This window comes from Ascidia mentula, chromosome 5, assembly GCF_947561715.1.
Source record: "Ascidia mentula chromosome 5, kaAscMent1.1, whole genome shotgun sequence".
Classification (NCBI taxonomy): Eukaryota; Metazoa; Chordata; class Ascidiacea; order Phlebobranchia; family Ascidiidae; genus Ascidia; species Ascidia mentula.
The window spans coordinates 3,712,550-3,739,660 of NC_138570.1; the positions used below are offsets into that span (position 1 = coordinate 3,712,550).

Sequence of the window (27,111 nt, forward strand, 5' to 3'; positions counted from 1 at the left end):
CGTAACTTAAATTGCAGAAGAAAAATGTATGTCATGTTTTTGAACATATAGTTTCATTTGTATATGTGATCCAACGAGAACATATCGCCGCAATGGACAGGAAAATGTGAAGTAGCTACAACTTTTAAGAAGATCCAGCGATTTATTGCAAACATAACTTTTTGTGTGGTAGATGTTTGAACAGACAGATGTGTTTGAATTATTTATGTGGGCATTTTAACAAGCGGTAGCCAATAAATAATACATGACATAATTCTATTCGGTCCCTCTTCGGTCGATCCCACAACGCCTAGTGCTCAAACAGAAGCAAGGAATTTTATTGCGCTCCATCCGTACCAAAATCCCCTGCTGAATTGTCAAGTGCATTTACCTGTAGTTTAATCAACACGCTGCAGTGATGTCTCTAATTCGAACCATTTCTTTCTTATGTTTTCAAAGTTATTCTGTATGGGGTCTGATGAAACAGATTTATAAACCACAAGCCTGTCTTTTTTGTCAAAGAGGCAAGGTGCCAAACTGGTGCAATTTTGTTTTGTGACAGCAAAAAGGCAGTGACAAAGTAAAATACCAGGCGCCCAAATAACATAAAACTTACAAGGAACCATCGCCAGGCAATAAAAAACAAGACAAACGAATGGCTGAAACAAAAAAAGAGTAACAGTGATCTACCGTTATTGTGAAAAACGTAGCACTCGGGTCCAAAAGTAATAGGTAATGTTGCAACAAAAAAGCACACAAACACAGTCGCTAGTAATCTCTTAATTCGTGACTTCGAGTTTTCTGTTCGCGATCGATGCCACGGGAGACGGCAAGTCGCTCAGTCAATGGTTTGTAGCCAGAAACAACACCGCGACCCTGTCCTAGTTGGTTACCGTTGGCGTCTTCAGCTACTGAATCCTCAAGGCGCGATCGAATAGGAGGCAGAACGCTTGGACGTGAGCGTTGGCCACCGTCGGCAACCATTTCTCCAGCATTTAGAAACGGCGCAGGATCAGGCATTGGACTTGGTACAAAGCGCGACTTGTGGTTTCTTAACCTTTGCTCCGAACGGCGCGAATGCTCGGCGGAAGATGAAGAAGATGGTCTGTGCTCGAATCCAAGCCTTGATGGGGTTTCACGTTGATGGTGGAGACTCTGGCCGTCACTACTAGCAGGGCGGACAGAAGGCTCGACCGATTTGGAATGCTGATGCTGCCTGCGCCCCGACGGAGGACGAGGTTGCACTGGAGGACTGGGGGAAAATGCGGGAACTTGGCTTTGTTTTTGGAACTTCATCAGCTTGGAGTTTGTCTGCTGTAGTTGTGACGATAGGTAAGCAATGGTATGAGCTCTTGTCTCTAGTTCTTGGAGAACCGCTGCAATCTTGTGTTTTTTGGTCTAAAATACGAGATGGAACATGTTTATACACATGCTATGATTTTGACCTTGACATAGAGTGAATCAAATATATATGTGGCACACAATGTTGGAATTGGCTTGACACATAGGATCTTAGTGTTTTTGAGCACAGATATTTTCATGTGCAGCGTTACCTTGATTTCGTTCAGATATATTCTTTCTTTTTCTTTTGCCAACTCCTCCAACTCAACAAGCTGTTTGTCCCTCAATTCAACTTGCTGCATAAGAGTGATTTTGTCGTGCATTAAATCTGATACTTCTGTTTCTAACTCCAACACCTTTTCTACTTGATGTTGGTCTGATTTGTCTAAACATGTTTTTGTTTATTCAATGAGAGCAATTACTAGGTATATGATATAGGGAGAAAACAAATGTCAACACCAAACTTTACCCTGACAAACAAATCAAAGAATTTTACACTTCGTATTATTTTTATTTTCAATTTTGCAAGTTTGGAATCTATGTGGTCTTGTGTGGCCGATAACCAAATGACGTCACCGGCCGCGCGAACCTTATCTGTGACATCGGTCAGGTCAGCTCCTTAATAATGGAGCTACACTAACCGCACCATTCAAACTGATGATGGCATAAGTTCTTGTCGAAACATTTTTCAAACATGACAATGTTAACAACAATATGGCCGAGTCGTTTTATTCTTGGATTTATGAGTAAATCCGTGATTTGTGTTCCTATGTGGTATTTGTATTGGCTTTTTAAGATTTGTATCCATGAATAATTTACAGCTGTGCAATAGAAGACTGAACTACTAAAGCAAATCAATTTCAGACATTCAAACTAAGAAGAATGTTTATACCTTCCTCAGTGTCTTCTGCAGAATTCATTGCCAAAGCAAATGTTAACTCTGCAAATAAACGTTTACAATAGTAAGTAAGTGTATATTCCAAACACATAGTAGACTGATATGTTTGCGGCAAGTTTTATACTGTATACATTCTATGACAAACAACTTGAAACAGCCTAGATGAAAAAATATAACAAAAATTTTTAGTGCTTTACTTCGCTACAAAATTAGTCTGTGGTCAAATTTGTGTGTGATTTCATAAGTAGAACACATTATAGATACAACATTTACCTGAACATTTTTTCTGCAGGTGCTGGATTTCCTTATGTAAACCTTTTAATGTGGAAGCATGCTGTGTTTCCATAAAAAGAATTGATTTTCGTGCAGACTGCAGCTGCCTTCGCAAATTGTCCACAGTCGCCATTTTCAAGATTATTTACTGTTTTTTATGATATGGAACACATAAAAGTATTCAAACAATGCACCCATACATCTCCAGCAATATTTCTGCAGGAAAAAAAACTTGCATCTAAGTTTATTGCCAAATAATAAGAAAATTACAATAAGTGGAATGTGGTAAAACATTATCTCTCTGACCCTCACACATACAACTTTAAAAAGCACAAAATAGAAGCCAGGCTCTGTCTGGCGTAACTATGCAATCCACTATATCCTGCAACCTAAGCCGTAAGCCTATAAGTACAACAAACAGGCAGGTCTATTTAATTCTACTTTTGCACAATGTTAACAACTTTTCTGGATAAATTCGTAGTGACCAGTTGGCTAAACTAAGTACGGCTATGCCTCAAATGAATTTGATGTATTTTAACCGTTCTTATCTACAAAAATACCACCCATTGTCTCGACATTCTCACACAAACCGACTCTGAAGCACAAAAACACAGACGAGGAATTCAACATGGCGTCAAAAGTTGACCTTTCACCTCTCTTTTGTTACTAAGACAACAACGATTTTCTTTTTTTAAGACAGGTTTTGTCTAAATCCTTTGCGTGGTTTCTTCGGTGATGTCTTAAGATAAAAAATAAAATAAATGTTTTTGATTAATTGCGAGCAAAGAAATTCCATTCCAGACATTATCTTTGTCTGTTCATCCCAAACTGCTATAATTTCGTTCTGACATCTGGAAGTTTTGCATTGATTTATCTAATTGTGTGTGATATGTTTCTTTTCTCCGTCCGCTTTCTGAGTTGGTAAGCTAGATGGTTTTATCGTTGACCATGTAGCCTATGTCATTTTATTTCGTGTGATTATTGTTTATCTGCGTAGCAGATTGTTTTTTGTTTTCATTTTCTATTCCGGTGCATCATTTGAAGTAGGCGCAACCTCTGCCAACTTTCATGTGATTTTAACACTTGTCCGAAAGAAGAATTTGGAAGAAAAATTTGTCCGCGTGGTGGCGCTGTGGACATATGGCCAGACAAAAAGAAAACTGGTCTGGATTTCTGAACAAAAAAAACTGCCTTCGATTTATAGCAAACAAACATAGGCCAAAAGGTTAACATTGGTTTGTTTGTGTGCTATATGACAAAAATCAGTTTTCTGTCGGCAGAGCAAGAATTCATACTTTAGAAAACGTCATCACCCGTGACTCACCCACGAGTTATTTTGAGAACACGGCATGATTTTGACAGTTTCTCTTTTTGAAAAATTGCCCAATAAAATATAAGTTTTGGGTTTGTCAGCCGTCGTATGTTAATAATCACATGTTTACAATTCGCTGAAAACGGGTTCGGCAACATAAAAGGTCAAGACCCTGACAGAAGGGATACGGCCCCGTCAGCGGGTTACTGATGAAGCGCCCCGACTCCCAGGAGGGTTTCCTGTTCCACAAACCTCCGCTTGATCGTCGCGCGTCGTTCCATTGTGGTCAGATTACGCCTATTGTGGCGCGTCTTATGCGTTACGTGCGCATGAACTTTACGCTGTTAAGAAAGTCCGTCCACGTTGAGTGAGTCGCGAAGGGCAACAGGTGCCGGCGCCACAGCCGACACACGGCCAGGGTCCCTTTTCCGGACAACTGGTAAAAAAACAATCGAAACACGTGAAGAGAAAATATCGGTGACATTGCGAAAACCACACCTTGATAAGATTAAAGTGACGACAGCAGTGCATCGTTTATTAGTTCCTGGTGGCCCAGTAGGGCTTGTACCCCGCTGCAATACTTGCGTCACTCTGTAATTCCATACGCGCCCTCCGCCAAAAACCGCAAAGATCCAGCAATTTAAACGGCGCATATCGTAAACCTACTCACACGTTAAAGCACCACTTTCCCAACAGAAAGGGTGCGGGTCCGCTAGGGTGCGGGTCCGCTAGGGGGCGAGGCCCCCTTATCGTGACAGGCAGAGGTGTGCAAATTGCGGGTTGTCGCGGCCCTGATGACGCGAGCAGCCGCGATACAACAAAGGGCGTCGCGTGTGACCCGGCGATCAGGACGCGATGAAAGCAACAGGGGGACAAACACCTGTCTGGTCGATTATCAATTTCCTATAAGGGCAAATATTGCGACGTCCGCGAGCGTTTCACACGTCTTGTGTTTTTTTAGTCGAAGTCACGTCGGCCCCCTAAAATTGCCCCCTTTCCCCTTCAGGACGGTCGTCGGCGCCGTCGATTTATGCACAAGGGTGTGCGTGTGTCAGGTAGGCGAAGGCACGCTCGTCGATTTCATTCAACAGATCCACAAACCATATCTAAAAATACTGTTTCAAATCTTTTTTACAAGAAAAGAAAGAGACTTTTTATTAGGGCAGTAAATTTTCTCTTTTCCCTCCTTCATTTCCACAATGGATATAGAGGTGTTGAAGTATTTATTTACCCTAATGACCAATGTACACGCACCCCCACAGAACGTTTCTCGTATCCCTGCTTATTGATCGCTGTGTTAAGGCAATGTGTCCTTTTTGGAAGCATTTTGCCGAATTTTGCCGAGAAATAATGAAATGCGAGACTTGTCAAAACGTATTGACCATTGGTGAACAACGAAATTGTAACTAAAAAGACAAACGAAGATCACTGCAGTGTTCTGTCACTATTTTGTAAAGTACCGTGATCTGGACAGTGCGATCTTCAACATTCGCAATCCTTGTAAGCAAAATCCACGTATAACAACATACCCATAATATCACTTTAAAAATGTTGGGGGCAAGATTCTCATCATTTAAACGTTTTTCTTCCGCCTATACGTCGCAAGTTCTGTGGTTTTCAATTTTTCTGATGGGCATTGAGAGCGTGGAAGGATGACGCAGGTACAGCCCGGGAACACGCAACGGCGTTGTTGGAATGGCAAGTAATCATCGACACTTTCTTCTGCCATTATGAATCGTTATTGTTAACTGCCCTTTACAGCTGCGAGCGACTTGCCAGTTCACTTGGGAGAAATTGACATTGGTCTTGATTGGAGCTGAATGATTGCTTCCCTTGCAATTAAAAGATCGTTTAAACCGAACCAAAGGCATTTTGTGCCGTAAGATTTGGTCTGAAGTGGCGTAGCGGCGGTTTTGATATTCGCCAAACGTTAAGGGGGAAATTAAACGAATTTATGTAAAAATAGAAGGCGAATTCGGTTTTATCGACAGCTACACGATTTGCGGCGCGGATTTGGATAAATGACGCATACAAATTACATACAATATGCGCTAATTTAACAGGTGCCCACTCTGCTAATATTCACGAAACATAAAACTCAAGCGGCCTAATAGCACATTGTGTCTATGCACTGGGGTTAAAAACATATAACGATATACTACAGATTAATCATTTACATTTGCACACTTGACCTTTCTGTTAATTTTTGCCGACTCACTGTCTTATTTTAAGTCGAGCGGGTTTCTAACTTTTTTTTTATATTGACATTTAGGTCGATACAGTGGCCCTGTATGAAGCTCACTTACAACATAGTGTTGGTTTCATTTCTCACAAAACTTTGAATTTGTCACTTGTTTACAAAAAATAACCGGCAACAGGCAACCGGCACGCGTGCTGTGTTTGTTCACAGCAACCTCACATTACATCACGTAGCAGCTGATTACATAAAACATACTTGTTTTTGCAATAAGACCGACTGCAGGTTCGAAGGGCGAGAGTCGGCATGGGCAAAGTTCGCTGAAGCCGGCAGTTCATCGGCACTTAGTCCCCCTGCAAAATTTAATCAAGACCGCACTGCGCCCTGTTCCGTCGGGATGAAACGAAAGCCCCGCGCCAAAATTACATTGCAAATATTGTTTTTCCGTCGTTCATTTGCTGTATTGATACGTTGTTGTTGTTCCCACACCTACGGTTTCGGATTCCAAAGACTGTTTGATTGATATTGCGGTGTCGGCATTGTTGTGCAACATGGCAGCTAACTTTTGCCTTCTATTAAGTTTCTTTAACCTGTTTGAAGTTTCACGTGGTGTAAATTAAGCAGCAAGCAGTGCAGAATTTGTCGACCTGAGACCTAAATGGTCGAAATTGTGTTGACTGTGTGTTTCTTGATAAATAACGATACTACTTTAAAGTAAATACAGCAGTCAAACTTTGGTCAAAGGGATTTGAAGAGACAGCAAGCCAGGAATGCTGGTTAATGCGTTGGAAGGGGCATCTGTGAATAATTTCCTCACTGTCGTAGATGACGAATGTCCCAAGAAGTATACGAGTCGCTTCCAAATGCCACGTGACTCGAGACAAACCGTGACGCTGCACGTGCGACACGCATGAGCGCGCTTGTCATGCGTGAGAATCGCATGTCTTACGTCAAAGCCTGCGGATGACGCAGCGCGGGAAGAACGACTTCCTTCGATCGGCGCTGATTGCCCCCACTTCGTCGTTGAGGACCTTCGGGTGGATTGTGTGAACACACACCTGCTCCAGACCTCGGAACCACTGTTCTCATGCAAAGGTTTCGAGCCAAAGACGACCCACAAAAAGAGCCCGGAGGTATTTTTGACAGCCCTGACGTAAGGGAGCTCGTTAATCGACTCGCACGGACCGATTGCAGCATCAAAGTAGAGCGGGAAAGCATAGCGTGCGAAACTTGAAAGTGATCGGAATATGGGGTGTTATGACGGGAGAGTTGGGACGGGTGCTGTGATGTTGGGTTGATAGCATTGCGTGAATCACAACCTCGTCTGGCTCCAGCACCTGCATCACAAGTGATTGAGACGATTACCTAATGGGCGCTGTACAAGTCATTGAATCTTTTATGATTTTCGTCTGTTGTTTGGAAACGCCATTCAAGAACATTCAACATCCAAAATTTTAGGTTCTTCTGTAAAATTTTTATTCTTTAAAATTAAGCATTCTTGTCAATTACCAAAAAAATCAGTTTAATTTATTTCTTATATGTGTACATCGGTATAAGTGTCAATTTACTAGTTTTCATCACAAAACTTTGTTATCATTAGTTGATACGTTTTGACAGGTTCAATCCACGGACAAGGAAGGTTTTTGGAAAAGTTTCATTCTCCGGTGGAGCCACCCAATGCAAACATTCGTTCGAAGAGGGATATTCTCCCAATTAAAACAACACACTGTAAAGTCAAACATACCGCTCCTATACATAAAACACAAACTGCAGTCTTATGGGTCCACCCCATCTCACACCTTATGTCTGAGCCCTTATTTGCCAATCACATACAATACGTGTATTTGACCCAAGCTGGCTCGTCGTCTTGCGCAGATTCTTTACTAAGGTTAATGAACCCATGCCAATTAACGTGACTGGATGATATCGAAGGGCGGGTACTTTCAAGAGCGCTCGACCCGACCTGAAGGAATGCAATAACACACAAGACGTGCCAAAGCGCATTGACTCTTCGTGTGTGTATTTACCCTATGGCGCTTGCCCCATCTCGTTGAACGGTTTTCCCGGATAGCACGGAACCTAGCACTGATGTGGTGCATCTAAATACATGTATGGAGATGTTTGAGCAACGATGTTGAAATCTTGCGGCCTTAATATGTTTGACAATTACTCTGTGTCGTAACCTTATTGCGCATATTGTCTATATTTGTTTGCCCTTAATGCCACGAGAAACCAGTTTAGCACCAGTTTCCTAAACCTATCAGATTCCAGTTCCTCTTCAAAGGTTTACGAGATTATCATCACAGCAGGTTAAATTAATTAATACGTAGGCAGTATGTGTGCAGTTTATACCGGTTTCCGCAATCTAACAGCTTTCTGTTTCTTTCTTTCTTTCGGTTGCTTAAGATCGCAGGTGAAATTAATAAAGAAGGTTGCAATTTATACACTGTGGTTTTGTAAGAAACACTGAAAAAGAATTGACTGGTCCAATTCCCTAATGCTATTGCAATAAGCTCAACATTTTTCTCTAATTTACCCCCTGGCATCCATTGAAGACCAAATTTACCCCATGTTTCAACAAACAAATTTTGCAAAATTGTTGCAAAAGCAAAGAGTTTTGAAATACGCTCCCTAACGAAATTGTATCAAACCTTAACACTGTAGTAATGCAAAATATAAAAAAATAAAAAAGTTTTCGCCAAAACCATTCAAAAACCACACAGCGTACAGTATATTTACTCCCACATACGAACCGTTACGATAACCTATATACCAGTATGCAAACTATACAAGGCCCAGTTTTCCAAGAAATCGGGTCAAAGTTATGTCAAAAATCCAATACCCGTTCGTGCGAAACTTAGGGCTTGGCCCTTAAACCCTTGTTTGACATTCCGTGCGGGCGTGCGCGCGCCTGATGCTGCGGTCGTTGCTTTGTTAGCGAACAGGGATACCTATATGACGCAATAAACCTCAAGTTCAATACCCGGTTTCTGTTCGTGACGTAGACGTATCAGCAATTTTACACGGGTTCCTACACAAATAAGGGGCGAGTGTGTTCATTTGATAGCCATGTAATCAGCGAATAAAATATATCGACGCAGACAGCTGCTATTTCTTACTAACATAAGATCTGTAGCAGATATATTGTATAGGCGGAGTTAATGAGGTATCAACAGGATGAAGACAAAGTATACACAGTTTACGTATGGCAGGATAGCTGCAATAAATTGAATCGGAGTAAACACCATTGATTCTCACTGAAAATATTCGTGACCGAGCAGTAAAACCATTTTTATTACCCCCTAATTTACGTCCTTGTTTGAGGAGCAGTAGTTAAGTTACATGCCTGTGGCTGCACAGGAGAATGTTATGTTGCGTCATGCTCAGGTAATTTTCATTAGTCCCAAACATATTCTGTTGATTTAAATCGTAAACGTCCGCTTGATGAACATACGCTGTATGCACGTGGCATGCCGTGGGGATCAAACACCAACGTTTCGCTGTGTCGTATAACTTTGTATTCTTGGTTTAAGTTTCATCGAAGTTTTACAAGGGAGTTGTTGAGAAAGCAACAATGTGTCTTTCGCCAATCTTCTTCCGCTTTTTCAAGATGATGCCGCAACTTCCGATTGTTAAAAACAACCTCGGAGTTCGTTGGCATTTACAAAAAGGAAAATCTTTGTTGTTATTTTGTTTATTTTCCTAAATTAAAAAAAAATATTCATTCATTTATACAATTAATGCAAGCTTGAAAGCGCCAGAAAACGTCTTTTCAATAAAACGAAAGCATGACTATTATCTTCATACCTAAAGGCCACGTGTGTGGCTTTACGTAATGAGACCTTTGCAATATTATCCTCGCAACGACAATTATGGCAGGTAGCGATTGTTCTAAATATGGTGATCGGTCATTACCAGAAGCGGGAATACCAGAGTTTTGTGGGAAAACCTGTGGTGGGCCTATTTGGGCAGAAATTCCTTGACCACATTCCCAGCGGCCCTTAAGACAAAGGGTGGCCCTGTGCAGGCGCGAAAGAATGCCCATCGGACCGGTCCGGGTGCGATCCGAGGCACAATTAACATAGCGCACGTTGGATCGTGTCACTTGGTTCAGGCCTGTTGTACGGGTTTTTCTCACACAGATCAAATCCACTTACTGAACGCGCCTCGCCTGCATGTGATGGCCCCAACCGCGCCGCTCATAAAAACACGTTTGGTCAAGCTATTTCCAGCAAGATCCAGTGCTCCGCCCCTGCCACAACGCGCGCCGTTTTAATTGTCTACAGGCATGGCAGCGCGGCCCTGGGCGGCGATCCCGTGATTACAAGGCCGCGGTGCGCAGGCATTGCTCATCTAATGAAGACCTTTGAAAACGAGAGTTTCCGAATATTGACGAGTAATTAACGAACCGCGCACTTGATTGGCAAGTCGGTTTGGTGGGAAAGCGGGCAGGTCAATAGCTCAAAACCGCGACACATTTGGTCGCGACCGCACTAAGAGTTGATGGTTTGGTCCTTCGCGCTTTTCGGGCCTATATTACGGGGGCCACAACCGCGCTTGCATAACGACGGCGATTTAAACATAAGCTGTCCCGGGATGAGGCTTTTCACAAACATACCTTGTCACGAAAACCTGACATAGCATGCAAATATCCCTGTTACATACTAAGCAACATCATATACATGACACGACAATGAAATGTTGATGTTATGCGTACAAACATCGCAGACGATTTTCGGGCAGAAACCCCACCCACGGGCTACGTGAAGTAATCTTTCCAGTCAGTTTTGTTACCCCAGAGAAAACACCCCAAGAAATCGTCTCCATTTCATCATGGCCATCACCCGGGTCATCCTGGTCAAGTTATCCATTAAGCATCGGAAAAAACATTGCAGAAAATGTTGTGTGAACGCTAAAGCCTTTGCGTACCCAGTGAGTTTTGCCACAAGCCACAACTTCCCCGTTCGTAGTTTTTTCGCACGCCCCTGGGAAAGAGGAAAGGGTGGTCGTTTCGTCCGTGACTCACCTTCACAAAAGTATTAACGGGTCACTACAGAACACGCTCGTTAGTGGAAGGTTGTGGGAACGCTTTCGTCCGTCGACTTTTTCTTCCCGTCGACTTTCCCGGCTTTTTTGAAGCCGCCCTTTCCCATTGATCTATTGCATCCGAAAGTATTTTGGGACAGACTTACCCTACCCTCGCAGCGTACAGTCTTCGGGACCCAAGATTTGCGCCAGCGGCAACATTGCTTTGATCGGTAAAACCATTTTCCTTTTCGAACTTTTCCTTTTTGAACTCCCACAGCAGTATAACGATAGAAAAATCCGAAAACTGTGAAACAAGTCAGATTCTTCCAGTATTTGAACCTTAGTTCACCTGCATATATTCATTTTAGTTCAAACCTTAAGATACACGGTGACCAAATTTGGTCACAAAGTGGAAAAAGGCTTCGAAAAAGGAAGAATACCCCACAATACGTAGACGGGACTCACCATCGGGATCAGGTCAGAACGCCACCAAGTCAGTCACACAATTAAAGTTTTACTCAACCCAAAACAGACACACCGAAAAGTCAAACAAGGCCACCGTTTTCCGAAACCCGACCCACGAAAGAATTTTTTCGATAGTTTTACGACTGCCACCCGCTGATGCGCTCAGAACTCGCCGACGTTTAATGGGCGTGCGGTGGGCGTTGTCCGTTCCCGTAACCCATACCCTCACGTCTACCTCCATGCATTGTGTTTCCTGCAAGCGACCGAAGCCCAATGTTGCTCGTAAAGCCACAACAACAAAAAGGCCCCGGCACCCGTGGCGTTCTTCAAACCTGAACCACTACATCTTGCAATGAGAACGCGGCTTCCGCGCTCTTTATGCTTTCCCGCTAACTGCCTTCATTTTATGAGCACTCGGTGCAATGCACCGCTGTCCCCCATGCATGCGTTTATTTGCTCAGAGCCAACGCAGCGAATTTTCGCATCCCACGCTCGACTCGGAGCGAATGACTGTTTTTTTTATTAAGCCTTCCAAACTTTTCCGCTTTCCGGGGAACAGGAGCACGTGCTCTTGTCTTTCGTTGCTGAGGTAAAGGTGCGCGGAGTTTGCGCACTTTGCAACTTACAGGCGAAAATTATTAGAAGGAGGAATAAATTTGAAATTTGGACTTTGTGTTTTTGGTTCGTTTCAATTGTATTGTATTTTCTGATGCAAAGAGAGCAAAATATTTTTGGGAAGGAACTGCCAAAGGGAGATGTGGGATCTAGGGACATCCCCAACAAGGGAGTTCACCGTATATTTTGGAAGCAAGTAGGTTCTGTCGAAGGTTCCACATCAGAGAGAGAAATCAGTCCACAATTTTGAGATAAATTGCGTTGCAAGGTGACCATATTGCGTCGCGAGCACTTAACTCACCAGGTGACCGCGCGCTTTAATGTTGTCTATCTTGGCTATTAGTCGAGTGGTAAAGTGTCGGCTTGCCGATTGCCAGCCTGGGGTCAATTTCGGAGGTTTCCTTTATGTTCCTCCACTGCCTTCTCGCCGCTCACCAGCGAGACGCACAAACACTTCCGATTGCGATTTGTCGGTCGGCTACAGCTCGTCTTATGCTGTCTCCGCGTCCGTCAGCTAGCGAAAAGCGGGCGTGAGTCGCGTATCGACTCTGGTATAATTGTTATCGCTCCGCGTGTAATTCAGCGCGCAAAGGCGTGAACGCCCCTTGCCCAGCGAGCACAAGGCGGTGCTTTGTGGTTCACGATTGCCAGTGTGCAGCGGGTAATTGGCAAAAATTAAACCAGCGCCTTTCTGCTTGCGCGCAAAGGAAAGTTGTCAGCCGATAAACCTAATTGCCACCGCGCCGGGAGCTTAACACAGACCGCCGTGGCCCGGGCCCACGTCAGAGGCCCATCCGCGACGGCAATTTGCAAAGATTTATCCGGATAAATGGCCCACAACGCCCGGGTGCCCGCGATAAGTTGCAGCATCTCTGTGCAAAATGATGATGAGTAAGCAGAATCGCGAAGGGCGCGCGAACGGTATTGTCTAGCTCACAACCTGCGCCTAATTGTCGACAGGGAGACAGCAAATTGGGGTCGATCGCAATTGGCATTCGACGCCTGGCACGTGTGGTTAAATGGCCCGCGCCAAGCAGCGGATGTTGCCGCGAAGGAAATGATCAACTTCCACGCATTCTCTCGTGGTGTTAGATTTGTGAAAACCTTCGTTTCCAGAACATACAAAATGCTGCACGCACTTATCTTCCATTCACCTTCATTGCGAATGTCTGCATGGAAATATTGGTTTCAATTTCCGTGCACTTGGCAATGTCTAACAAAAAGCGAGTAATTCATTTTAAGTCCACCCGATCGAAACTGTGAACACGGGAATAAAACGCAAACAAAATGTCGTTTTCTGTCTATATTTAACCGCACCTCGGACGCGGGATCAAGACGCGCACAACGAAGCATCCAAAATGTTTGTGTCGCGACGATAGACGCGCGGTGCACTTTGGACAGTGACGTCGCTTTGTTTTAAGCCCGACTATATACATTCGACGCATCTAATTTTGGCCTTCCCCGCCTACCCTTCCCCTAAGCTTCTGGCAAATATTACGAAATGCAAATAGACACAGTTACCTGCATGACCGGACGACAAGTGCTGTGAGCGCACGCGACTAAACAGAGGAATAACAGCTTGCGTGTGTAATGCTTGCCGGCGCAGAATGGTGTTGTCGAACCGGCGTATTGTGTTTGCATGCGGTTTTTGAACTTGCCAGTGTTCACTGTGCGCAGTCTCTCACAACCACTTGGTTTCACTCATTAGAAATTGACTCCGTTTTTTTGACAGCCGGGCACGCAATGTCGAAAAACAGGGGCGCGGTTACGTATGCACGTTACCGATATCGTGTTTGAGGGCGGAGGTAGAAATTACAAATGTCATCGAGGTATGTCTAAGGTATTCAGCCGAGCTATGGCGTGGGCGGAGTATATGTTTGTTAGCATCAATAACACTGTGCTACAATCAGACAACAATGGCAGGGTTATGTTGTTTGTAGTCTCCTGTATCTGTCCGTTTTAACGGGGAAATTCTTCTCGCCTCTTCCGATATTTTTTATCGGACCGCTTAAAGCTTGTCGTCTACGTGGTATCGAATCTGAATTAGTTAGTGATAATGGTCAGGCTCGCCAAAAGAGCAGAAAATTGTAGTGATCTGTCTGATTAATACGTATTTTTCTGTCAAAGACCAAGTGATATTTGTCGATTAGCGTTACTTAGTGAAAGATACTATATCGTGACCAGTTTGTAATAACAAGCGACAGACAGGCACTCGAGAATCGACGGGTACGTGCTCTTTGCCCTGTCGACCCTCAGTTATACTTGGACAAGCTAGTCTTTAAAGTCATTGGCACATCCTATAAACAGGTTTAAGCCTACTAGAACCTCATTGAAGTGGTGACGACCAAGATAGTTGCGTTAAAGATGTTTTCAGGCAAAGACCATTTTTGCTGGTTGCTGACCTTATTTTTGTTTGCCAATGAATTGCCAACGTGCGCAAACATTTATTTACCAACTGTGCAGCAAAGTGCTGGTAGAATTGAAATGAGTAAGATCGTTTCCCATAAAAACAAATGCCGTATCTACTAACCCAAGATTGCCGTTGCCTAGCAAACCACTCTTACAACACATGTGGAAATTCCGTATCTCGTTGTGTGGGCGCCCTGTGCCAAAGCATTGCTCTGCCAACGGCCTGCCCTCAGCGTGGGCGACATGTTGGTCGGCGCAACAAAGGGACCACAACACATGTCCACGTTGACGGATTTGCGGCCCCGTAAACGGACGGCTCCGTCCGCCCGGTGTACCGGGCCCGAAATCTGTGAAACCTGTTGCTTTTACGTTGTTTTGACGGAATAGCTGGCGTGCTTGGTTGTCTGCTTGGCTTCCGAGAATCGTATTTACAATCTTCTTATCCTGTGATCTGCAGCTAGCATTGACTGAATTTCTTCTGGTTTATGGATTCCAGCGTACATGACTGGTGACTATACACGAAACAGGTGAGTTACGTCCGCAAAGTTATTGTCTTGCATCCTTCGTTGGTTTGTGCTGTAACTTCCAGAAACTGCCAGAATTTATTGAAGAGAACTGGTGCTACCAAGCTAACGCATGAAATAAGACTATGGAAACGTACCACATTGAAGAAAACTAACCAACAAGTAGACTCAAATATATGTGCAAGTATAAAGTCGAACAAGTGCAACGGGTGTTAGACGCTGGAGGGCGCCATGTTCGCCGCGAAGTCACTGCCAGCTTCTTCGTTTGATGTGGCCGTCAATTGTTACAGTTGTTGTTATGCGACATGTTTGCTCTGCAATCCATCACCGAGCCTCCATACTGGCTCGCTGCCTAGCCTAGCGTGCAGAAGTGAAGGTTGCATTTAGTTGCTCGAGTGTTTGATGAGCTTTGGTACGTGACGTGCGACTGGCATACTTGGTAAGTTATTTAGACCATGTAACACGTGATGAGCTATCAATGTGGCGGTGTTGTTGTGTTCCTTTTAAAATTGGGCGCTTTTCGAAAAGTATCTTTGTTTGTTTATAAGTGTATGGTTATAAATAAGTTGGGAGGTACCAAAACAATGTAGTTCTATTCATTTAGTGTGATACTTTTCTGTCGTGCGTTGCTGATAATTTTTTTGACATTTTGGCGAAATTTACTGCTCGCCAAAAAAGGACATTAGAACAAGTGTTGAGGGCATAGGAATATCGCGTTTCTAAACATGGCGTTGCCCGGCGGCGTTCCAAGCGCACCCGAAGTACCGTCTGAGGCAGCAAAGGAGCGAGGTTCCGATGGCGTCATGGACCCGTAGCCCTTCAAACAGTATCCTCAACGCAACCCTTTGCTGGCAGCGTGAAAAGTGTTGCCGTCGAGCCTGCGAATTACGTGGCCCGCTTGACGCCTCTCAATGGGCACCCCTGGCACGGTCAGGTGGGCCGCAATGGGCATACCAGACAACCGGTCGTTTGGTACCCCTGAAGCGGGCCTTGGGGCCGAGTGCGCAGGGCGACAAGCGGCCCAACTGGCTGCGGACTGAGCAATTTGAGCGGCGGCGCATTCCAGGGACCTTGGTCACATGAGACCTGGGGAAAATGCATGTTTGTTTGTCTTGTGTTCACCCCGTTTTTCGAAGCACCGTAGGTAAATGTTTGTACAAGTGCGGGTAACTGGCGTCACGGGACTACCCCCGTAAAGGGAACCTGCAGAAATTTCGCTCTACCCTTGCACGTTGAAGAATGCAATTAAAGCCTAAGCGATTTTTCCATTGTGTGCCGATGTGTTTAATTGGTAAGCTATACGGTTAGTTTCCGTTGGCAAGGTCCCGCGGCCGTCTGACGCCGACGGGGCGTGCCAAACAGGGCCTTGCGATTTCGGATTTCGCCGGGTTGTTCTCGAACGTGAGTGATTTTCGCGACTCTGGGTAACGCAAGACGCTAATTAAAGTTCTAGAGTCGCTTTGTCGCGATCTGGAAGAAACGAAGTGCGATTTTCCTTTCCAATTTTTTTAGAGAACTCGAGGACTTCCTTTGGGCTGTTGAGACTTTTTTTTGTTGATGAGCGAAATCTTGAAAATGGGTGTTCCAGTGTGTGTAAATTAATTAAAATTAATCACGCCTTGGTAAACCGCCGGTGTAGAATGACGTTAGAACAACGCATTAGAGACCTTTAGAGTTTATTTCAGTCCGTATAACCTAATAGCCATGTTAGGTTACACGCATGCAACTCGTGCCTTAATAAAAAAACATTCAATTACGTAGTGACATTTCAATGTCGAAGGGGTACGTTTTTTAAAGCATATTCTCATACAAGAGCGTAATTACCCCATTAATTCCATAGGTTTTCTGCTTTGCCATTCACGCACAAACTACAGAAAGAAATTAAGTCAGGTGCTAAAATGAGCGAAATTGGCACGTCAAGGCAGCGGCCTTTCGATCAAGCCTTAATACACGTTGTCAAAACGTGTCGAGTGGACGCATTTTGTTTTCCTCTCTGGTCTTATTATTGACTCGTTGCGGTTGCTAATTCCGCCGCGTTTGCGCAACAAGCGCTCCCCAAATTACACATTGTCTCTTTTATTGATCGACCATAACTCAAGGTGGTTAGCACACGCGTCGGAAAGGTCTGTCGTGACTTGGCTTCGACACGTTGTGAGCCCGTAGGTAAGCTGCGGTTGCGGCGCTGTGCAATTAAGCAAAACAGAATATAAAAAATTGGTCTCGATGTTCGCCTTTCTCGCACTGCCGCCGCCACCGCCACAAGGAGTGTAGAAGAGAGCGCTCTCGGGTGTTTGTAAAACCGACTAATTCATGTCCTATAATGACAGGTCGCGCTCTCGTCTCCACCGACAATCGCGGCCAGCCCGGGAAGTCGCAGAGAGCAGCTATATATAAACCCGCTCTGGGCCTTGCGCTTCCAAAATCTTGCCGACTCGCGGGCGGCGCGGAGCCAAAGGGTCGCAGCCCCCTTGTCATCGCGCTGAGGATCTGCAAACCAAGTTGCGTCTGTCAAGTTATCGGGTCTGCCGTGATTTGGTCGGACAGTGTTGTATACAAGTCTTGTAAGGTATTCTTCGGTGTCCCTGTGTTTAGTGCGGGGCGGTGGGACAGGTCGACGGCCAGGGTCGCAGGTCGAGGCAGACAATGGACAGGGTCGCAGCAGGTAACTGTAGAGGCTAGCGGACGCGCGCGTGGTCAATACAAACATCGTCGGCGTGTCCAGCCCTGAACGTCTCCGCGCCGTTGGTGGTCATTTGCGGATATTTGTCTATGCTCCCTTTTCGTTGGGATCGTATCCCGCTAACTCACAGGACTGCCGATTAATTGGCCGGATTAGGGAGCTCGGCGGGCGGCGGTACTCTGCTGCGGAGACCCGATGTCTTTGCAACGGCCTCGCAGAGGCACGTGCCGTCAAGTGGATTATAGACGAGTGCGCTTCATTCGGCGAGAGAGAGCTCCCAGCAAGCCAGTTACACATAAGTGGTTTAGACAAGCCGAGGCGCTTCAGATAATAAGTTTCAAGTAGCCGGTGCATATTTACCAAATATTTTTCTATTGTGTTTGCAGACAACGACGTTCCTGCTCAAGAGTTGTTCTAGTGTATTTGCTAACCTTTGACTCAAATAAAGTAGGCGATTTGCAACGGACAGGGGAATCGTAAGACACCTTGCAGCCAAGTCGACACAATTGCTGGAAGAGATCTGTGACCTGGATTATTCATCGCAGCCTTTATAAAATTGTGCAATCATTCTTCCCTGCGCATTATTGGGAAGGGTTTAAAAAGACACGACGATGGAAGCCCTACGAATTGCAGTACGCGACTCGACAAATCAGCTTTCCTGCTGTGCAATAACCAACATTAACAAAGGACGGACAAGAGACACCAGAAGGCGGGGATCCGACGTGCCCACGACCTCCCAGTCTTCAACTTCTTCGACGAATGTCCAACAGAAAACCACCCTCCTTAATACGAACTCTACTTTGAGAAGGAGTTGCAACGTTAGGGACGATTTATTGCAACAAACCCCGGTGACGAACGCGAATGTTTTCCGATCTATTGCAACAAGCATCAGCAAATCCCAGTTTCTTGCCTTTCTCCTTGTCTTTGTGTTGTTTTGCCTCGCCAGGACCGCCGAAACTGCCCCAACTAAAGCAAGCCGCACCCACTCGACTGACCTTGACGTTGCGCCCGAACTGGACGCCCCCTCCAATAACACGTCGTCCCAAGAAAACCACATGCTGGCGGCGAGGAGACCGGAACCGGCCGTTTTTGACGCTTCGGCTTTTGTAGATGAGGAGGACAAGATACAACTAAAATCACGAAGGTCGGCAGGTACGAAGGGAAAAGGACGCAAGCAGAAAGGCGGCAAGAAGGGAGGCAAAAGGAAAGGCAAAAAATCGAAGAGGCCCAAGAAGAAGAAAAACGATATCTTGAGCAAGCAGGCCGAAGAGGAGATCCTAAATAACAAGAGCCACCACAAATCTAGAAGTCGACATGGCAACAACTCGCCGCGACGACAACGCCTGTATCAGAAGGAAGGAAGGTCGTACCATCTTGCCGTATTGCCGAATGGCAAAGTCGTGGGGGAGCCAAGCCACAATCAGTCGAAATACAGTAAGTGTTGCGCCATTCTTTCACAAACACGTATGTTTTTCGCGTCCAATCAAAACGCACAAACGGCTAAAGGCGACTTTCGAAGATGATAGGAAAGTGATGGCATATATTTGCGAAGTGAGCCAGTCGATATACTGTCACACCAGCCGTCCGAGCGATCAAAAGCCGCGCGATAACACGGCCTCAATCGAGTGTTTAACCAATAAGGCGCACTATTTGGCCCGCCGTCGCGCGCTGGCAGAGATACACCTTGGTGGCCATCACTTGTCAAATGATTCGCCACAATTAAAACATCAACCGTCCCCGACCCTGGGAAATCTTCGCAAGGAGGTGGGCCCTTGAGCCGTTTACCCTTGGACTTTCCGGCCAGACGCCAATCAAACTGCGCCCACGCAGACCCTCGCTTTTGGCATGTTTAGTTCGATAAGAGAGTTCAGAGCATCGGCAAAGGTGGTTTGTTTGCTTTTCCCGTGGCACGCGTCCCGGTTGTCGCGCGACGTTGGGTTTATGGATACGTGAGGAAACAAACTCCGTCCGCGGCCTTTCCTGCCATCCTGGATACGTAGCCGCGAGATACAAACTTCCACCCTTACGCTGCGGTGTATTTGCCAGGGCTCCCTACGTCCGCTGGCAACGGGGATACAAAACCGCGGCTCGCCACGTTCTAATCCATAAATCCATTATTCCCACAAACGCGACCCTCTAATCCACGGACGCTATTTCCTGTTAGTCGGCCTTTTGCAGCGAACGCTGCCGCAAGCGAGCGAGTGTTGCCATTGTGTTGACGGCAACAGAATCGATTTCCGTCATATCGTGTATCGTGTGACAGGACGAAATTAGGCTCGCCAAATTCCGGCGCTTTTGGAGTTTCGTGTCAACACGGGCTTCGGCTGCTGAACAATCTTAAGGGTCAACAGGTCGCCATTGGTTTACGTTGCCTGTCCCAAACCACGGCCGGCTGTGGTTGTTTCTAACAAAACCTTTTCCGATTGCTCGCTCGGCTCGATTTCGGAAAGCTTGGTCGGCCCCGCACGTGCAGCTTGTACCGAAACTCAGTGGTTAGTCATCGGTGCCCCTCTTTCCAGCTCCCTCAGTCGCGTCGTGAACCGCAGGTGGCCGTCGAAGTGCCAGACTGTAAACCACCGCGAACTTGGCCCGATGCGGCGGACGCGCAGTAAAATTTTGACAAACCGCCTTGCGCTTGATTGAAAATCGATTTTCCACTTCCTTTTGTGGAGTGGCGTCGATCACTAGACGCGGGAGTCTCTTCGAGACATCGAATGAGCTTTCACGGTCGCGCGTCAATCTCGCAACGAGATGCTCGCAAATAGTCCTGTAGGTTTATCTGAGAGGAAACCGTTTGCCCTTGGGTGCCATTTGGGGTGCGGTTTTGCTACAGATTTGCAACGAGATTGCAGGAACTCTGCAACAAAAGTCGCTCAATGTCAGGTCTTGCGTGGGCCCGAATGGTAGACTTGCCTGGTACTGGTGCACGACGCATCCAGTCACGTCGGAGTACGGTTCCTAGCGCCGACAGCCTCTGCCCGTGCGGACACGGCACGGCCCGTTACCGGGGTCGAACAAATATATCGAGACGTGGTTTTGTTTGCTGGGTTTTGCGGTTTGACCACAAGAAAAGTTTCCCAACGTTGATCGAGGTTATACCTGGCCGTGGGCAATGTAGTATATAGGCGTGTTCATATCTCGGAAAGTACCGTTGTCATTCGTCCGCACCGCACAACAGAAAAAAAAACAGTATGTCATAATGCACTGGCGTGTATAATTACACTATGTTCGTGATGCGGATTAGGCACTTAGCAGCGGTGCGGATTTGGAGAAATCAATCTCGCGGCTCGGCTGAAAGCGACCTCGGCCATGTTTAGAGGTCTGGGCGCGTGCAATAATTTCATCCGCGACCACTCCGATAACACCGCCGTAATTACCGTGTTCTGATATTTCCACATCGAATCCATGCAGCTAATGGTGGCACGTTCACACACCAGTGATTGTTAGCGGACAAAGCGATCATGGAAATAACAATCGCCGCGCCCGCCGATTTAGGCAATATTATGGAAACACTGCTTGTGTTCTGCCCCCGCTTACAGCTGTGAATTACGCCTCTTTGTCGGGATAGTCACACATCTTTGCATATTACCCGGGCACTTAAAGCAGTGATTTGAATTCGAAACACCGAAAACTGGTCATATTCACATTGTGACAATTAAACCTGGACCGATGTTTAATTCTGCCATCTTTCCTTTCGCAGCGATCCTGGAAATTCAGAGCGTCAAGCAGCGTGGCGTGGTGACAATCAAGGGCGCAGCCACCGGTCGCTACATTTGCGTGAACAAGCGTGGGAAGGTCAAAGCAAAGGTGAGAGATGTTGTCGAATGCGTAATTCTCCCCGTACGTATTTATAGCCCATGCAGTTTGCACGGGTCCCCACTTTCCGCACTGTTGCTTTCGATAGCAACAAGGGCAATTCCTACCGGAAGGCGATTGTCAAATCCGACCGGTTTGGAAGGTTTCCAACTTGTTCGGAAAGACCAGTGCAAGCTGCAAGTGTTATCTTTGCCAGTGTTTTCCCCCAAAAATTTTGTAAATGAATTTGGTAAATGTTTTGCTGGCACTTAAATCTGCGCAAATCGTAATACATGATTTTCGAAACTTCTAAAGTAATCTATCAATAAAACGACAATTATCGTTTGGGAAACACTGTCCAAACTTTACAAAAACTTTGCTATTGACTGGGTTTACCGCCGCCTCGAGCCATCCCCGGCTTTGAAAGTCACCCGCTTCTGAGAATATACAAATATGATCACGTGTCCCGTTTGGCGTTTTAGCCCGAAAATTGCCATTAAAATAAACAAGGAAATTTCAGCGAACTGGGAACCGGTTGTCCATCGGAGGCCGCGGACCCCCGGCGTCAATTAGGTGCAATTGTGCGTCATTCCAGTTGCTCGGGACCTGACACGGAAACCAGGGGTTGAACGCGAAAGCGAATAATGGCGAATAATCGTCGGTCATTTAGTTGGCTAATGACCACAGCGCTATTCTTACGACGCGCGCTAATGACCGCGCCGTTAATCGTACGACCGCTCTTCCGGATTCAACGCCTCGCTCCTGCACGGAGGCGATCGCGGGACTTCTCGAAATTTTCCTCAAGAAAACACACACACAAGTAAAGGGTTAAGCCGGTAAGACCGGGATAGGCTAAGTAAACTTCGGTTCGCTTTCAATAGGCGACTGACGCAAGGGCCACACTTTGGCGCGCGCCCGAAGCATCCGCTAAAGTAACAAGATCTTGAGTTTGCCCCCGGAAGCCCGCGATTTCGCGCCTGACCGTAAAGGCGAAAATACTTGCGGCGAATTCGAGACAATGGTCCCCGTTACAGTATCTCCGCCGTCCGCCATACAACAGTTGGGCAAACACACAGTGACGGCACGCGACCAAAATATATTAGTGTACTTTGGGACCGAATCTATTTGACCTTGGTGAACACAAACTCGTCGCGGGCATGGTTACAACACAGCCACGGTTGGACTTAACAATGCAGGCATCCACACGAAGCAAAACCGCGCTATGTCTCGTAAGCGAAAGCTTGGACATCTGCCCGCACTTGAGCAATTACTCGACGGAGCGTTTTGCCACTCAACAAGGGCCGAGCATCCGTTTTGACCTGGGCCTCCAAGACCTGCTCGGCTTGACGGGCAGAGGGGGACTGATGTTGGTAACCCTTGATCAACGCTAATTTCGTTCGCGAGCTGCCACTTTGCTCAATGGCCGACACTGCCTTCCTACTAATTAACGCGGGACGCTCCGTCGCCGCTTTCAGCCTCGCTCAAAGCGTTTGAACGCCTCCAAACCGGTAGGCCGCCATTAGACGCGTTGCAATGGGCAGGGCAACAGCAAAGTGCTGGGAACCGGCGGCCGTCCCCTATTCCGAGGCATGTTGTTCGAGGAAGTGATGATTATTACGGCTGCGAGTCCCACGTCGACGTGTTATAATGACGGCTCGCCTGACCACGCCATTGCAATGGGCGCGGTTCAATTAAAGCACACATCAAGGCTCTGGCACCGCTTCTTTTGCAATCGAATTAAAACGCGCCGAAAATGCGGAGATCGCATTCTCCCTGGTCATCGAGGTTTGGTTTACTGCGCGGAGTCTGTTGCTTCTACACGCCCCATTAGGACGAGGCCGAGTGAAACAACACCATAACACGATGCGCCCGTGCGCGTTACAATGATTTTCTGACGTCACTAGCAGCGTGAGAACGCGAGCGGAGAATGCCCGGACACCCGGAGCGCGACGCAAGTGCCGAGGCTACGTGTCGGGGCACGACACGCGACATTGTGCCGCGCAACACGCGGATTCCGCGACAGGGACAAAGGAGGAAATGCGGCACGGGGCCTTTGATAGCGGGAAAGCAAATAGCATTGAAGGCGAATCGTTTTGCGAGGCAACATACAATAAACGCGGGCTAATGCTGTCAAGTTCCTGAAACAAGCGATACCTTTTGCGACAGTCTTACAGCTTATATGGGAGAACCTCCAAAACAATGGTCTAATTTCTTCGGGCCCAAGTTAATTTGAATGACTGAGGTTCGAATTTCTTAGTTCTATATTTACCCCTGGGGTCGGGATAAAGCGTCTGGAGCTAAGGTGTCCAGTTACCCCAGCGATGAAGGGGTCTCGGTGCAGGGCCTCCAAGAACCTCAACCGGTTTGGAATAATGGATCCAACCCGAACCTTAGGTCGGCCCCGACGATAACCACTACTAGCATAAGAGCCTGTTTATTTAGGCTGCGATGTCGTGTCACGCGAGAAAGATTCATATCGCCTCAACGAAATGGACGCGAAATCTTGTGAAAGCGCACACGAATTAGGGGGTCCGGGCCCTAGGCGCGTACGGAATGCTGCCCTGGGCCGAGATAAACATCAGCTGTGCGCGCACCTTGCTGGCACCCAGAGATCGGCGAATATCAAAGCTGTCCCCTTCGGACCCCACTTCAGGTTCCGCCCATTTATACGCAGTCAAGCCAGTCAAAAATGACGGGCTTCGCCTTGGAGCACTACTGGCGTAGGGGTTAGGGGGAACAAAACCTTGTTAAACCACATGTTTTCGTATGACGGGCGGTTTTGTTGCTTTACCAGACACAAGGCGATCCAGGTGTCGCGTTACAAAATCGCGGGCGCGAATGACAAAGGATCGGGGCTTGCTGGCCGGACGCTAAGGTACCTGGCCGCACTTTTAACCCCTGTATACAGTGGATAATCGCATACGAATAAAGGCGATTGTCGGATGGGCACGTGTTGGCTGAAATTCTGCACCGAACGCATGCCGCCACAAGTCACCCCATGGTCCACACACTTGAACTCGCGTGCGCACAATTAAAGAATCCCGCGCCACCCTCTTAAGGATAGGAAATTCTTAAAGCAAAACAAAATAGTCGACATTCCAATTCTTGAGGCGACAAACCCAGTTCCCATTACTGTTCAACCTTTCATAACAACGAGGTACAAGCTGTTCCCAGTATTAACAGGTTGCCTTTTTTTTCTCAGAAACGCTACCGATCCAAGCAGTGCAACTTCACCGAACGGATTCTCCCAAACAACCAGAACACTTACCAGTCTATGACCAAAAAGTGTGATAACTGCTACCTGAGCATGAAGCGCAACGGCCGCGTGCCCAAGATCAGACGCCAGAATCCCAATTGCCCCAAGACGCACTTCTTGCCTCGTTTCGCCGACGAGGCGCCCGCCTACACCCCGGCCGAACTCACAGTACAAGTGACCGGGCACCTTCCGAGCCCCACCTACTCGTTCGGTTCCCCGTCCGCGCCCTCGAAAGTGCCAACGGGCGCAACGACACGCGACACCAAAAAGCGCCCAAACGGACGAAGACGGAACGGGAAGACAGGCGCGGTGGGGGGCAAGCCCGCCAGAGGCCACTCCAACGGGCGACAGCAAGCCGGTGGGAAACGTCCCCAAAAGGAATTAGTGCGTCGCTGATGGCCCCTAAGGCTTGGGCCTAAGCCACGGCCAAGACCCCGAGATCAAGACAACAAGTTGACTTCGCAGCCCGAGTGGTGCACTATGGGTAGGCGACACGTGACTGCAAATCCAACCAATGGCCGCGCTGCGACGTGGTGTGGCGCGGCAACACGAAAATTGGTGTTTGTACATTAATATGGAGAACCACAGCTAAGTCGCTTGATGCGACTGATGCAGTGAACTGAAATAGAATGGTGCGAAACAAGCGGGTTAGCGGGATTCGGATGCCCGCAACCCCGCCGATATTTATTTTGTTACCGATACAAAGAAAGTATATTCTTTATCGACTGTCGCTGCTGACAAACGTTTCCGACGCTGGCTCGTTTCCTTCACTGTAGCGTCTTTTTACTTCTTCTCATCCCCGTTGTCGTTATATTTATTTTTGCGCTCTCCACGTGACATTCCCACCTTGCATACTGGTCTTGGCACTCAAAGCACAAAAACGTCCTTTTCGTGTGTTCGGTCTTTTTGCAGTGAGCAAGCTGCATTTTTCAACGCTTTTTGGCGATCATTTCAGCTTCGACTGTTTTTTTTCGTCGACCGACAACGCTCAAGTTTCAGACCGAGTTCCTTGTTCTGCTTTTTGTAAAGTCGCTGTGGTTTTATTATTTATTGCGCCTTCGTTTATTCAGAATACATGAAACGAACTTATTTTATGGTCGGAAACTTGGAGGGGAACTGTTTGTTTCAGATAACCCGGGATCTTGCTTGGTTATAGTGTTGTGCCAGGCAGTTAGAAACAGAAATTCAGGACATTTTGTCATATATATAATTTCATATTTACTTGGAGATCAAAATTAAACCACACGATCCAGCTCCAAATAAATTTCCATTTGGGTTTACTGGTTCATGACCGTCAGCTTAAAAATCGCTCATTGTCTAAAGTTTCATACTTTGTCCAGATAGAAAGTTGTTCAATTATCGCATACCTAAAACTGTTTGAACTAGCGATGACCTTCTTAGTCTCAGATTTCGTGAAACGCTGACGATTTTCAACACGTCAATGATTTTGTCTTAAATTAAAAAAGATGGCTGATTTAACTTGCTGGAAATGGGGGACGATTCCAAGCATAGATTAACAATAATACTAAAAAATTAATCTGTTCTTCCTATGGAAGCAAATGTAATTGGCCAATTCGCAGTATATATTATACCAAATGGCCTTTGATTCTCAACAGCTGTAACCGATGCCCATTTGAGTCAGAAAATCATTACAAATCGTTTACCACCAACTCCTGTGCAGTACCCAGGTGGCCTGAGCATTAAAACCGGTTGTGGCCGATGGCAAAGTCGAATTTTCACCGCAACTTAGATTGAGCAGCGTCGGCGTAATCATGTGGTCACTGTCACAGGCCACTAAGCCTATTGTGCCGCGCAAAATGGCACCCTGGGAACGCTTGAACGTGTCCGGTGGACAAGCTCACAACGACATGCAGGTTGATTGCAAGAAATCAAATGTATGAAGGGAACAACGGGCGTCGCCGGGAAAGCGTCTGGTCCCCTCTTGCCGCTGTCAGATCTCCAGAAGCAAATCCAATCAGTGGCCTGCACAAGTACGGTGCAAACAGAAACGTTGCACGCACAATGATTTGCATCTTTTTTTGTGGTTTCTATGATACAGATTTGTGACTCATCTGCTCTAGCCCAGCCCACTTGGGCGTGGCGAAGCTGTTTTCGGCGAGTGTGATTCGGCAATTATCATCTGCACCACAACAAATGCTATTTAAATTGAAATAAGCTGAGTATATTATTATACGAAAATATTATCTTGAAGCAAAAAAGACCATCATTGTAGACATCGGCGTCGATTTTTTAACGTTTTGTAAAATATTAAGGGTGACTTTACCAGGTTTTGGAAACACGCAAAAAACATTTCGTCAGTCGTATCGCCCCAAACATCG

General features: G+C 46.4%; 2 protein-coding genes across 3 annotated transcripts; one reads left to right on the forward strand and one right to left on the reverse strand.

The window, feature by feature from the left end:
• Nucleotides 1-295: 295 nt before the first annotated feature.
• LOC145903362 (coiled-coil domain-containing protein 92-like) lies at nt 296-2,703 on the reverse strand. 2 transcript variants are annotated; one of them, XM_082991440.1, is made up of 4 exons: nt 2,492-2,703; nt 2,213-2,260; nt 1,533-1,684; nt 296-1,377 (listed from the first exon to the last, which is right to left on the reverse strand). In XM_082991440.1, the coding sequence occupies exons 1-4, from the start codon at nt 2,622-2,624 to the stop codon at nt 748-750; spliced, it is 963 nt and encodes a 320-aa protein (XP_082847566.1). In that variant the 5' UTR covers nt 2,625-2,703; the 3' UTR covers nt 296-747. The 2 variants fall into 2 exon arrangements, with proteins under 2 accessions (XP_082847566.1, XP_082847565.1); XM_082991439.1 differs by having other exon boundaries at nt 1,533-1,705.
• A 15,408-nt stretch (nt 2,704-18,111) lies between these two features.
• On the forward strand, nt 18,112-25,771 carry LOC145902738 (uncharacterized). Its single transcript, XM_082990835.1, has 3 exons — nt 18,112-19,155; nt 21,422-21,528; nt 24,719-25,771. Exons 1-3 carry the CDS (start codon nt 18,333-18,335, stop codon nt 25,166-25,168), a joined length of 1,380 nt encoding a protein of 459 aa, XP_082846961.1. The 5' UTR covers nt 18,112-18,332; the 3' UTR covers nt 25,169-25,771.
• The last annotated feature ends 1,340 nt before the right edge of the window (nt 25,772-27,111 follow it).